The sequence below is a fragment of the Etheostoma cragini genome, chromosome 6, assembly GCF_013103735.1.
Source record: "Etheostoma cragini isolate CJK2018 chromosome 6, CSU_Ecrag_1.0, whole genome shotgun sequence".
Classification (NCBI taxonomy): Eukaryota; Metazoa; Chordata; class Actinopteri; order Perciformes; family Percidae; genus Etheostoma; species Etheostoma cragini.
Window position 1 is genome coordinate 7,704,817 of NC_048412.1, and position 13,999 is coordinate 7,718,815.

A 13,999-nucleotide genomic window follows, 5' to 3' on the forward strand; every position below is an offset into this window, starting at 1 on the left:
CACACACATAAAAAAGCCAGCGAGGCTGCGGTAATGAATGGACTGAATTCGTACGAATTTGTCTTCTGCGCTTATCAAAACTAATAATATACGGCATTCCCAATGGTTTTACAAAAAGCTAAACATCTAATACTGTGACCCCATTGTTACTGTCATATGTAACCATTTAGATCCAATCATTTGCTGAACTGCAGGCAATCTTGGACAATTGTGTCTATAATTGAGTGGGTTTTATAGTTTGTGTAGCAAAAAAAAATAAAAAAATCACAACTAGGAATCTAAATGCTCTCAACCAATGGGACGGAGATAAAAGATGTGTAAGAGGAAACAGAGGGTGCTAAGGTAATCCAGAGCCCTCCCACTCAACTGCAGAGGTATTCCTCTTCTATTCAGAGACTCATCGGTATTCTTTGGGTTCCAGCACTGTACTTCCATTGTGACTTCCACAGTTTATATTACAAACTAACATAGTGTTTAAGCACACTGTTTCTAACTGTGTGCTACTACAGGCTAAAACGTCCCCCTCCCCCCTTTTTCCAATGTTACATGAATGAACAAGTTTTGTAAGTTTAAGTCGTCTTTTAGTCAAATTCAATAAGCTTAATAATAATTGATCAATGAATATCAAACATAACCTCCATATACCATATCAACATCTATTCACATTTTGTCCCCAGGTCAAATTTGACCCCTATAATAAAAGGTCTATATCTGAAATATGAGTTTCTTTTTAACCAAATTACCACAAAAAGGACTGGATTCAATGCAACGCTCTTTGCAAATTCAATTGATAACTTTCATTCCTGACTAAACTCATCTGTACGTTCCTCTGATCTTAACTTATTCAAAATAATTCATGATTTCAAATATTAGGTATAAATCTGTACAAACAAGGGTTATTGACCATGAATTCCAAAAGGTGGTGTTAAACTAGTGCTAGTAAGGTGGTGTTAGTGAAAACTAAAGATAAAGTCTGAAAAAGGGATGAAAATGTAAAATATTTGTCAGTTTTTGACACAGTTTTTTAACACAAGGAGTAATATGTAATATCTGATCATGGGTAATAAGAGGCATAGCCGCTGTATTCACACAGTACAGGAAATGTTTTTTGATTTCAATGAGAAGAAATGGATTCAAATCTATTGCTGATCCCAAAAGTGTAGTTGTTGAATCATAGCTTAGGCGGTCAATGACTTTTAAAGGCTAATCCTTGAGTGCAGCCACCAATTTCATTTTTTCCTATGACTATAAATCTTCTCCAGCAAAGCCCGACATTTCATTTCTACCTCGCGGTGTCGAGAGCTGCCAGGAAAACCGGAACCCTAATATGAGAACGCAAGCAGTGACAACAACAGTGAAAAAAATAAAAATAAACATCCTCTTTGCAGTCATAAATAATAAAAACAAAAAAAGCCATCACCCTTCTTCTTGCAACCCATCAATATCACTGAGTCTAGAAAGAGACGATGTTCTTGGCATGGCACTTAACCACAAGACAGCCCTTCCTTCTGTGCTCTCTGAGCTTGAGCTTGACCTGCTCCCAAAAGGCCGGAGGGTCAGAGGTGGAGTGTTGTGAAAGCACAGGCTGTTACAGTGCCTCCACAGCTCGCTGAGTCTACTAACTAAAAGAGACACACGCAGGATATTGGAATACCTTCAGCAGTCTACAGTCGGTCTACGTTTAATGCTGTTGTCAATCGAAACGGCCTTGATTCTCTTCAACACATCTTTGAAAGTGTAGTCAACTTTGAAATCTGTTTCAATGTTTTACGCACACACACACACAGACACACACACACACACGCACACACACACACACACACGCACACACACACACACACATACACACACACCGTCTAAACATACAGGAGCAGCTCTGCTTTAGTGATTCCCATTAGACAGGTCGACCTCCACTTTAATGAATCCCCCCCATCTCCCTCCCCCCCAAATCCTCTCTCTCTCTCTTCTGCCCCCCCCATCCCAGAAACAGCCTTGCGGCGCACTCCAATGTTAGCGACTCAGCATGTTTTCAGCGCGGTGCGGACGCGCTCTCAATCATCATTAGGGGTTTTTGCGGAGTCCTGGGGTCTGGGCGACCTGCCAGGATGTGTAAAAGTTTCCATGAGGAAAGCCTCGGGTTGCCTTCAGAAGCTCCGGTGGTGGACGGAGATCCTCAGGAAGGTTAGAATGCCTTTTTGTTGTTGTTGTTGGAGGGATGAAGGGAGGGAGGAAAGGAGGGCTGACAACAATTCGGTTTTCATTTTGAGAAAAGAAGCCTATTAAAAGTACAGGAGTTTCAAATGCACCAACCTTGATTTGGGGAGGAAACAATCCCAAGGAAACACGAGGCAATCAGAGCACATATGTCAAATGTCAGAAATGGGCAGAGGCTGCGTTGCACTCTGTGTTTTTCTTATTTTTGGGAAAAAGGGCCCTCTGTTTCCCAGAGAAGCAGCTGGTAGAAATCTGGCCTTCTGATTGCTACTAGTTTTTTAGCTGGGTGCTGCATTCGGGTGCACTTCATGATATCACCCATCACAGCAGCAGCTAATGAGACAGGACACACAGCAGCAGCCTTACAGAACCAGACTCTAAGCACAGGCAGCCCACTACTTCTGCTCTACCCGCACACGCACACATCCGCAGCAAAATATCTATAAACTCCAGGAATAGTAAAGGGGTCCGTGTGAAGGGGCTGCAACAAGTGATGTGGGGGATTTTTCAAAAATAGTTTGTGTTAAAAAAGCCACATCTGAGATCAAAAGTATACTTGTGTGTATGGACATGTGTGTCCGGAGTTGTTTGAGACAAGAGGGGGTATGATGTCACCATAACGGCTCTTTCAGACGTGTGACAAAGCATTCCGTCATTTTAGTAGTTCACAATTAGTACAACCAAACACGCCAAACTTAAATGCTGCAGACTGTGTTTTTCATAAATTCTATTGTTATATACACTGATGTCATTTGACGTGCGTTTTGGTCACTGCCAAGTGCCTGGTGAAGTACGGATAGTAGATAGTGGGGCTGCGAGTGAGTTTGAGACTTCGGTTTTATGGGAGTCCCACCATGCGTATGTTTACGACGGTGAATCAACAAGCTGATCTCATAGGAATTAAATGGATAGAAAGTTCATTCCCCATTCAAATGGATGTAGCAGAATGGTCAGAGCGGCAGCCATTGTTATGTGTGCTGTTCCCAGGGCAGCGGACTAACTTCTGTACAAACTTCCCAATAAGTTCTCCAAACCATAAGACGATAGGCCGTTTATTCCTACCCTCTAATGCGACCCACTGAAGCGTTTTCCGCTCTCATATCTAAACCAGAGTCCATAAAACTCGCCAGACACAAACCATAGTCTCCTGGGTGAAAGTCCTGTGTTTGTTAGACCACTCCACAACCATTACTTTACTCTGTGGGCGGAATTTGGTGCTTCTATACTACACTATACTGTACTATACTATACTATACTATACTCACATTACTTCCTGATACTGTCATTACTACCGGGATGAGAGGTCGCGTCCACTACAAACTTAAATATTAGTTGTAATTTCTTATGTGGACATTTTTAGGGGGAGACACAGTCTCAAACTTCCACATAAACCCACTTGTGGCGAGTAAATGGCCGTTCTATCCATTTTATTTCTATGGCTGATCTTTATTCAGCTAAAACAAGTGAGGCTGAAGGATGTCAGAAAAAAAAAGAGAGGCTGTTTTAACATAGATAAAGCCTCATCGCAGACAACAGAATCATCGCCTCATGTCTTGCACTACAAGCTTCTATCACAGCAGAGGGAAGAGTTTAGCACATAACAATGGAGACTGTGTACTGCAGCCAGGGGGGTTTACATCTCAGACTCCCTCCGTCCTAACCAAGCTCCTTGCGGTACAGTAGCTCACCGTTGATAAGTTGAGTGATTTCTCAGGGGCTGCGTAAAACCTGGGCCCGGCCAGAGAGACACATTTCCTCTGGCTGATGAGAGCCGGAGGCCTCAGCGTTCAAGCGTGGGAGGCGCTCCACTCTTGGGGGAGATCAAGTGTGCTCCCGCAGACTCCGAATCACCGGCCCCCAATTGCTGGGGGAGGAACGCTACTCTGCGCGGCTGGCGTTAAATCACCGCCTCTGTGGTGAGGTCATCCGCTTGTCTTCCCTCTCTAATGGAGCGCTCAGCTCGCTAACATACGGGGGTAATGCGTGTGGACAGGGAGCGGGACGCCCTGTGAGCTGCCTTCCGATCTTATTTATTTTAGCTTAGGGCTCATTTGAGGGGTTTGGGAGGGGGGTGAGGGATCGGGCCTGGGAGCAGTAGAGGCCTTTTGAGTATGCTGTTACCACCACACACTTACAGGGAGTCCAGGAGCTCACCACAGATGCTCGCATAGACGTTAGGTGATGCAAAACGCCAGCGCATTGAGGTTTTTCAAAGGGGCTGCCTCACTGTCCTTGGTCAATCAATACACATTCCTGCACGTCCCTAATGCAACTGTAATCACTGGCTGAATACATTTGGCCACCGGGTTGGAGGCAGATAGAGCCTGCTGTGGGGAAGAGAAACAAGATTACATGATTTCGCCTTATCTCTGCTATGTACATTGGGCATATCTTTATACTGTTGGTGTAAAAGGAGCCCTTGCCAACCTTATTACGAAAATGCTAACGAAAGCTACAGTTTCACTCTATTCGATTAATGCTGAAACGAAAGCTGCTGCATGCCATAACTATTGCAAACAGCCCGAGAGAGTTTCAAAGGAGCAGTTTGGCTATATGAACTAAAGAAAATTAGGCAAAAGGAAGGAGAAAAGAAACAGGAAAGAAAAGTTGGAAATCAGTTTATAGAGCTGATAACAGACAGACATCCCCCCCCCCCATCTTTGCATTGTCTGTTTATGAGGTGAGGACTAATGGGACTCATCAGGACTGACAGATATGCTGACAAGTGCATTTCAACTCAATTACAGTTCCACAGCAAAACACCCCTGGTCCCCTCGGGCCCATCACCCCTCTGCTCCTAGAGCGGTTGATTGAACACACACACACACACACACACACACACACACACACACACACACACACACACACACACACACACACACACACACACACACATACAGACTGACAAACACACACAGACACACACAGACACACACACACACACACACACACACACACATATACACACACACACACACACACACACACACATACACACACACACACACACACTCACACACACACACTACATCAGTTTGCTGAACAAGGTGATATTCCTTGAGTTTCTTTACTCAACCTCCACTAAAATACATACAATACATTTTAAAACGTCAAACAGGCACTATGCCATCGATTTGTTCTATGAATATATGTGATAACAAGTGGAGCCTCTGCTAACACAGATAACAGGTCGGTGGTGACCTGAGAGACATAAGGTACGATGGACACAGGAGGCAATAAACTCGACCATATGGTCCCTTGGGTGTGACTGGTTTCATTGCCAGAGGGAGACCAGTGACCCCGCAGCCTCCCTTGATGACGACAGCCGCGTGGTGTCGACTCCGCGGGGAAAAGACGGGAAAACAAAGCCTCTGCCTTCTGCCTCACAGCATCCCTCCCAGAGAGATGGCTTGGTTCAGGAAACCCCTAGCCATTGTTTTGCTTCCTTCATTAGTCGCCGTGTCAACAGTTTGGTTGGCTACGCGTGTGCCACTGTTTTTGTTCTGCTGCACCCCGGCTGACCTCGCGGCTCTGATGTTTTGACAGATTGTTTCAATGTCCCATCAAGGCAATTTACTGTTATAAAGTAATGCAGACACTTGGACGGCATAAGCCGGACCGCACGTTGCACCAAAAGCAAATAAATCTGCCGGGGTCTAAAATTAAACAAATGTGACGTAAATCTGCTGCCATGAATTGCATCAGGAAATACCGAGAGGTGCAGCAGGGTGCGGTTATGTGTGGCTTGCAGATAAGCAAAAGGTGTTAAATAAATGTGATGTGCTACGTAAACAGCCATTTTTGGCATAGATGGAGAGCTCATAAAGAGAAGCTTTCATCTTGAAAAACACAAAATGCCTCCCGTCATTCTAATTGTTAGCAAATGGAAACCTTGTTTCTCGTAACTCACCATCGTCTAGGTACATCTGGTCCAGTTCCTGGGGCTCCTGTTTGACGGTGATGGCCATCGAAGGGGGGCTGGCGTCCTCAGGTAACAGGCTGGGTGAGCTTCCTCCGGCCTGGGCTGAGCTGGCTGCCTGCTGAGCCTGACTCGGGCTGTAGGCCTGAATGAACGTGCTCTCCCCGGGAGTGGAAGGGTGGGATACCGGGGAGGACGAGGGACTGCTGTTGGCATAAATAGTGTGGTAACCATGGGGCCCTGTGCTGTTGAGGTGGTTTGGGCTGCCCTGGGAATGAAGCATCCCTAGGGGAGAGTTGTGGTCTGGCGATGCTGGGTGGGCAAGGTTGGGGAGGCCAGGGGTCTCCTGGACGGGGGGCACCATGGGGCCTGGTGGTGCCGCATGGGTGGGGCTGTTGGGAAGGCACTTGCTGTAAGCCACGGGGGACAGGTCGTGCAGAGTGGGGCTGGAGCTGAGGGGCGACGATGGCATTGCAGCGTGGCGAGGCGGGCAGGGGGGGTAACCACCAACCAGGCAGGCATCAGGATCGGCTACGGGCATGATGGGAGTGAGCCTGGGCCGGCTGAAATAGGGCTTTGAATGCATGGGCAGTCTTGCAGTCCCCAGAGAATCATATTCATCATTGGGTTCTGTCTTTATTATCGGCACTGGTGGGAAAAAAAAAGTAGAAAGAAAGGTGGAGATATATTAAAAAACGTGCAGGGAATCCACGTGGCGCAATGAGTGCACGCTGGCGGCTGAGTAAAAGCAGTGAGCAGGCACAATTGTGGCTGCGATACCTTCCATAATCTAAACAAACAACCACCAGTGGATATGGGCTTGGTGTCAACTTGGCTGAGCTCTCTAACTGAGAAACCCTCACGCCTCCCAACCGCCACCGCTCTTTACCACACCATGAAAAAAAAGCTAAAGAATAGGGGGGAAAGAAAAAAAAATGGATGAGTCATCAGTGTGGAAAGCCACAGCTGGCTCTAATAATGAATAAGACCTATTTTCTTTGGACTCTCCTCCAGCTCTGATATCCAATAAAAAGACTACTATAAAGCACAGGGCTGCTGCTGCTGCTGCTCTAGGAGCTCAGGACCCCAAGGTTTCCTCCACATTCTAGAAGTAATTGTTTCTCTAAGGGCCGAAAGATAGAGGCAGAGAGTGAACCAAAGGAGATGATTTGATTTTGATTAGGCCGTCTGAGCTCCTTAAGAGGCTGTAGAGCTGTGCCTGTGGTTTCAGGAGCTGCAGGCCTCAGCTAATGCAGCAGAGTGCCGTGACCCCACTTGATCATCCTGCCTTCTCTCTTCTAATTTCTAATCCGGTGCAGACCGTCTGCACAGTTTCCTGATTCCTTCTGACGGACAGGTATCACACGCTTCCTGTTCACTGTCAAGAGTAGTTAGTGGGAAACAAAAAAACTTTCTATTAATTGAAATTTCCAAAGCAGAACTATAGGCCCTGGGTTGAGCGATGGAGAGGGATCCACATTAACAAGCCCACTGCTGAGTTATTATGTTAGTGCATGTGATCAGACTGTGCCAGCACTGAACTAACAGATCAGTGTTAAGATACCCAGATGTATAGCAAAGGCTTCTGAGTCACAATAGACACACTGTTTCTATTTCTACACGTTGTTAAAATGTGGTAATGGGTGTGGTGAGCGTTTGATGCCAACCATTAACAGTGTTTGGCTAAACTTGCTCTAAGTGACATTTATTTAAAGGCGTACAGATGTCAATATGAATCAGATGTCTTTCTGAACGGTGTGGTAGCTCAAAGGTTCAATAGAATGTATGAAGCGCTAGATTCTCTTATGAAAAAAAACAGGCTGTTTTTCAATATGTTATTTTTTTTTTTAAGTGGGAGTGGGGAAAAGACTTGAATCACGCCTCTGGGGGGATGAGATGCGGTGCAGTTACAGTATAATGCAGCAGGGAGCCCATTTACGTCAGCCCTGTCTGCTATTGAGTCCCAGGACCAGGCCTGGTGTCTGGGGGAGCATTGTAAGGCGAGTCCCATGATGCACAGGCCTTTTTCTCCACAGCCTGGGGAATGTAACAGGCCAGTCACATGGTTCACACTACATCCACAGCCACTTCCCTCAGTGATTCTCTGTCTCATGTGAGCCGCCGTTTATTAGGAATGGATGGCACAGTGTTATGGTGCCAAGATGTGTGATTGAGTTGTGATGTGGAAGGGTTATAACCAAATTTGATAATTTTGAATTCAAGGACTGCATTGTCCTACCCTGGAAATCCAGAGTTCCCGCAGGTGCACAGTTTGAATTGGCATCGAGTAATGCTGCTCATTAAATGTAAATGTGATGTAAATGTGCTGTATTTATATAGCGCTTTTCCAGTCTTAACAACTGCTCAAAGCGCTTTTACATCTACAGGAAACATTCACACACATTGATACACTGTGGCCGGGGCTTCCGTACAAGGTGCCACCTGCTCATCAGATAAACACTCACACACATTCACACTCCGATGCGCAGCACCGGGGGCAACTAGGGGTTCAGTGTCTTGCCCAAGGACACTTCGACAATGACTGCAGGGGCGGGGATCGAACCACCAATCACATCGCTGTATCTGATATAGGCGGGGCCAGAGGCGAGCTAAACAGATGACAACAGTTTAATCTACTAGTTAGCTCCGCTGGTAGCTAAGCATATGGGGCTCTGGATATGTCACCTCATGTGTTGTTGTGATTGGTCGTAGTGTTATCCAATTGTGTGCCGTGAGATTTTCAGATGCACGGTTGGTACCGCCCCTCAAGATGGACAACTTTCATTACTTAATACCAGACCCTTAATATCTCGGATTTGGGTCTGGATTTCCAGGCTAGTATTGTCTGTGAAAAAAACCACATGTTGACCTTTTCCCTCATTTGATCTTTTTTAAAGTCCCGCTAAATAACATCAGAACATAAAAAGGCCCATATTGTAAAAAGTGAGTTTTTTTCTTTGATTTTACAGCAGGTTGAGATGGTATTTAATTGCAATGAACGTATCAAAATGCTCAAGAGAAATGCAGCCCCTATTCAAAAATTGTGCTTTTTAAACCAACTGTCAGGACTTCCGTACATTTGTCACAAATAAACGATATATTGGTAGAAAGTGTCATTAGAGTCATTCCCTCGGCTGAGCACAGATTCCAAAGACCCAGAAATGCTGACCAATCAGAGATGACTGGGTTTTTTAGGGTATGGGGCTTAAAGAGACAGACTATAAAACAGTGTTTTACACAGAGGGTGAATACAGGTATATTCAGATAGACAGCCTCAAAAATGTGTTTACATCCTGTAATTTAGTAGAATCCCAAAAAACAAGTATGACCCTGAAAATGAGCATTACATGGAACCTTTAAATTATTATCAAGCTTGGTGGATTCTGAAAACTGATATACTCTACATGTATGTAAGATATTCTTACAGCAACATGAGTGAAAATATTACACAAAATGTCATATTTTTCTAAGAATGTCATGGTTTTAAGGTTCTACTTGAAATATCCAAAAGGAAGTGAGATGTTTGAACTGAGCCCACTCATGTTTAACCTAACAAAAAACCTAACCTAATGTATCATTTATTAGTCCCACAAAGGGAAATTACAATTTACTTCTGATTAGTGATACATTTACACCAAAGGCAAATATTGGTGACTGAGGCTTTCTCTGGATGACCTTTTAAACAATAAACAAATCTGATGTACCAAGTCACAAGTTCCTAGACTGGTTAAACCCCGCCCATCTGCTAGCGATTTGACTCCACCCTGCAGCTTCGTCTGGAAACCTTCACGTTCAATTCTTCTGCTTCAGTTCACAATTTTGCAAGAACCAATCCCAAACCAGCTATTCTGCCTTGGCGACCAAGCAGCTTCTTGTTTCCATTCAACACAGTGGCCACCGAATGCCACCGAAGCGCAGGAACCCATTGATGCCGCTTGTGTGGTCTGATTGGTTGAAGGACCATCCAATTGCGTACAGTCATTTGAACTATGTCCATTGGTCACGCCTCTTGTGCAGAGAAAACACAGAGCACTAGTCAATCTCAAATCTATTGAGCTTGGCTTGGGCTGGTGATAGCCAGACTAACAAGTTCCCTGACTGTGACCAAAACCAACATGAGAATTTAATTTGGGAAAATAGGGTTCATCAGCATTATCTGAGAAGGGACGGGATGCTGTTGTCCTTTGCAGTCCCACTTTTTAATCCAGTTGGAGCTCATTTTTAAAGAGCAGTTTGGTCTATTGCATTAAAGTTTTAATTCCCAGTGATATGTATGCCTTCTGACTATGAGCCAAACAGGAAATCAAATAATTTTCGCTGAGATTCTCCCACCTCTCCTTCAGATAAACAGAGGTCTCCCTCCAAATTCATCCATCTGTGTGTGTCCTTACTTTCTAGGAGAGCTGAGAAAACAGATTCACCAGGCGAGTCCTAACTTCAGCTGGCTTCTATTTCCTCCCAACCTGTGGGTTACGGCCCACAGATAGTTGATGTTCAGCACATGGTTTTCTCTCCATCTCTGGCAGCCCCCCCCCCCCCCGTCTGCTCATATTAAACTGATCAGACCCGATCTGGGTATTTTATTGTTTCCTCTGAAGTGAATCAAGACATAAATGTGTGTGTGTGTGTGTGCGTGTGTGTGTGTTTGTGTGTGTGTCTGTATCAGTGTATTTGATTAGGAAGGACAAGCAAGCCGGGCTAACGTAAATATAAATTAATTTCTAAAGGATACCCTCCCTACTTGAAGCAATTGGGCAAGGTGGATTATGGGATGCAAAAGGTTCTGATTCTCATTCCCAATGCATGATGACTGGTATATGTCATTTCCAGGCCCCCATGAAAAAAAACTGTTTTGTTGCAGAACTGCTGAACTCATCTTCTTCTAACAGCGTGAATCGGCAATGACATTTAACATGGAGCAGGTGGTGGTTCATTAAGGCAAAAGGTACCTGATGCACCATGTCAAGCTGTGTAGGCAATCTGGTCAGCCAGTATACTGTTGGCCTTAGTGTGCTGTAGGGGGGTCTGACAAAGCCGGGGAGGGAGGACATGACTGTGCAAATATTTACAACATAAGATAATGTGTGGTTCATTAACCGTTCCTGCATGTGTCATGGGACATGTTTCTGACTTTCCCCCTTCCAACTCCGACCACAAACCAATGCAGCCGAGGGAGTCGGCACCCGTTTGCGTTAAGAATAGAACTCGGGGGGTTCCGAGAAGCTCTTCGCTAGAGCTTTGGTCATTGCCAGGACTTTTTTTTTGCCTTTTGTTGTTTAATGTGGCTGCTGAAGCCTGTTTCTTATTTGAAGAGTGACACGTCACGTCTCTACTCAGGCAAGAATGATTGGAAGGGAGCTCGGAAAAGCGGGGATTATTCCAGCAGCCAGACAAGGACTCTTGCATTGTGTGTGCATGTCAACATCACAGACAAGCTGTTGGGCTTGAGAAGCACACCGCACATACTGCTGATGGTACTGCATTTATCAACAGCATATGTTTCCTCAATCCACTGGCTAAAGGCAGCTTTAGCTCATATTCAATAACTCATGAGCAGCAAAAATTGGACAATTGGCCTTACTGGTGTCTTAGAAAGGAATAATCGCGTAGATTTTCATTCAAATAAATGTCTGTTAAGTCACTCTTGTTGAATGAGGTAAGAGAATGATGAGTGAGCCTATGGCCCACTGATGAAAGCCCTTACATTTGAAGTATAACAAAGTGGATGTCAATGGCGATATTCCCAGGAAGAATCTCAAGCGGCGCACAGTTAGCAACAAGTTTTCCATCACTTAGCAGTGATAGATAGACTTTATTCATCCCGAAGGAAATTCTTGGTTGGTCTGCCAAAAAGAGTAGGCGGAGCTAATGCAGCAGACTTGATCTTCAACTCACTTGTTGGTGACCAGAGACGGTTTTGAACCGAGACACTCCAACTCCAACCTGTATCTCTGTCCCATGGTTCTCTCCACGGCCACGCCCCTTTAGCAGACTAGCGACAGGTCCTGGGTGCGTTGATTTTAAATGGGAGAATCACGATCGATTCTTTTGCCAGTACCTGGCCAGTACAGTACCTTTTCATACCATTTGTGCAGCCAGTAATTTAATTTTGTCTTAAATTAGAGGTGGCGCGGCAACACTGTATGGATCTTTGGGGGTTTACATCCGGTACCCACCATGTGTGACATCACCCATTGGTTTTGTGGAGATCTGCAGTGAGTTTGGCGTTACGGGCGCAGCCATCCTGGTTGCGAATAGGGCGATTTAAAACAAGAGGGAAGAGCAGCTGACATTCTATGTTACACACTTTCACTTGCAATCACATCATAGCCACGCACTAAAACACACCCTGCTGGTTTTATAATCAACAAAACCGTAATTCAAAGAATGATTATTCTGTGTTCCAGAAGACTTAAAACTAGCAATTGAGACAATAAACTCAATATGAAAATGATTTACTGATGTAATAAATCAAGTGAGAAGTGGGTCACTTTCTCAGAGACTTCTACAGAGACCGACTTCCTTTTGCAACAACACACGTCGCCCCTGCTCAGATACAGCGCAGGTTTAAGCTACTTCCGCATTTGCAACACTTCGCAGAACCGGATGTTTTGTCCATTCATATTTACAGTCTATGGTTTAGATACATAAACTCATCTGCAGAAAAAAAAGAAAGGAGATCTTTGAAATTTTAACTTAAATAAATGCTTTAGATTTAAACAATTTGACTTCAATATAATTGGCTGATACACAACTCCTGTAGTACTGATTACATAAAATAGTAATATACCTTACCTTTGTATGCAGAGGCCAAAGTGACATATATGCACTGTGTCTCAGAGTGTGACAAAATTATAACATTCTGGAGGGAGGCGATCAATACAACTATGTTAATCGTGTCTGTGAACATTCCACTTGACCCTAAGATGAATTCCCTCCACCTGTATGCAACAAATCTGAATTTAAATAGCCAAGAATATGCATTGATTTTGCTATAGTACAGGCCAAAAAGATCATAGCTCTCCTTTGTTAGAAGAAGAATGAAACCATTTGATTAAACCGTCTGGAAATCTGGAAAAGGTCAGTTTGTTTGCTTCACTGAAGACTACGTGAAGGATTGCTTTGCTCTTGTTTGCCAATGTTCTCTCTGACATACTGCCCAGTGCTAATGACACTGACACATTTCAAAAAACTTAGATTCAGAAGTTAGATCATTTATGTTGTTTTAAGAGTGAGTTTCTTAATTTGAGGCACCCTTTTTTGCAGTAAAAGAAGGTGTTTCTGAGTTTTAACATAACAATGGCAATGTATCAGGTCTACAGCATCCCTCTGCTCATATCACCGAGGCCTAGTAAGAGTGAGAGCAGCTACAGGCCACATCTGACAATGTGTTGTAATATCACATTGGAGGCAAGGCAAGGCCGAGAGAAGATAAGAATCTGCTAACATGTCTGAAACAACACAGTCTCTAATAAAATAATATTCTCTTTTGAGCTGAGGGGAACATACAGAATAGTGAAACTAGGCATCAGTATTCCACCACAGTAAGGGCCAACCGCATTTGCATTAAACAAAAACAAGAGGGTCACATGACCTGAATGGAAAATAAAGGTGGTTTTCACTAGCATATGTGTCCCAGAGTGTGTGCTTCATCCTTCCGCTGTTTCAAACAAGTCAGGCTATTTAAAGGGTTGGGTTTGTCTTTTTATAGAAGAGCAGACACCAATGTGTGAAAGAAATGTTCTCTCTAAACAACGTCAGTGACCACAACTGTGCTTGAAGTGGGACAGCGGGCCGGAAGACTCTTTTCATACAAGCGAGCAAAAAAAGTGTTGACAACAGTGTGTGTGTGTGTGTGTGTGTGTG

The 13,999-nt window shown here is 44.4% G+C and overlaps 1 protein-coding gene across 2 annotated transcripts in view; it reads right to left on the bottom strand.

The window, feature by feature from the left end:
- LOC117946387 (nuclear factor of activated T-cells, cytoplasmic 1-like) overlaps positions 1-13,999 on the bottom strand; it is a 64,710-nt gene that overhangs the window by 15,058 nt on the left and 35,653 nt on the right. The window contains exon 9 of one of the 2 annotated variants that reach the window (XM_034874510.1): positions 6,125-6,781. The exons of the other annotated variant lie outside the window; for it this stretch is intronic. Within the exon in view, the coding sequence (XP_034730401.1) occupies positions 6,125-6,781 (657 nt within the window). The remainder of the gene's footprint in view (positions 1-6,124; positions 6,782-13,999) is intronic. 2 annotated transcript variants of the gene reach the window in all.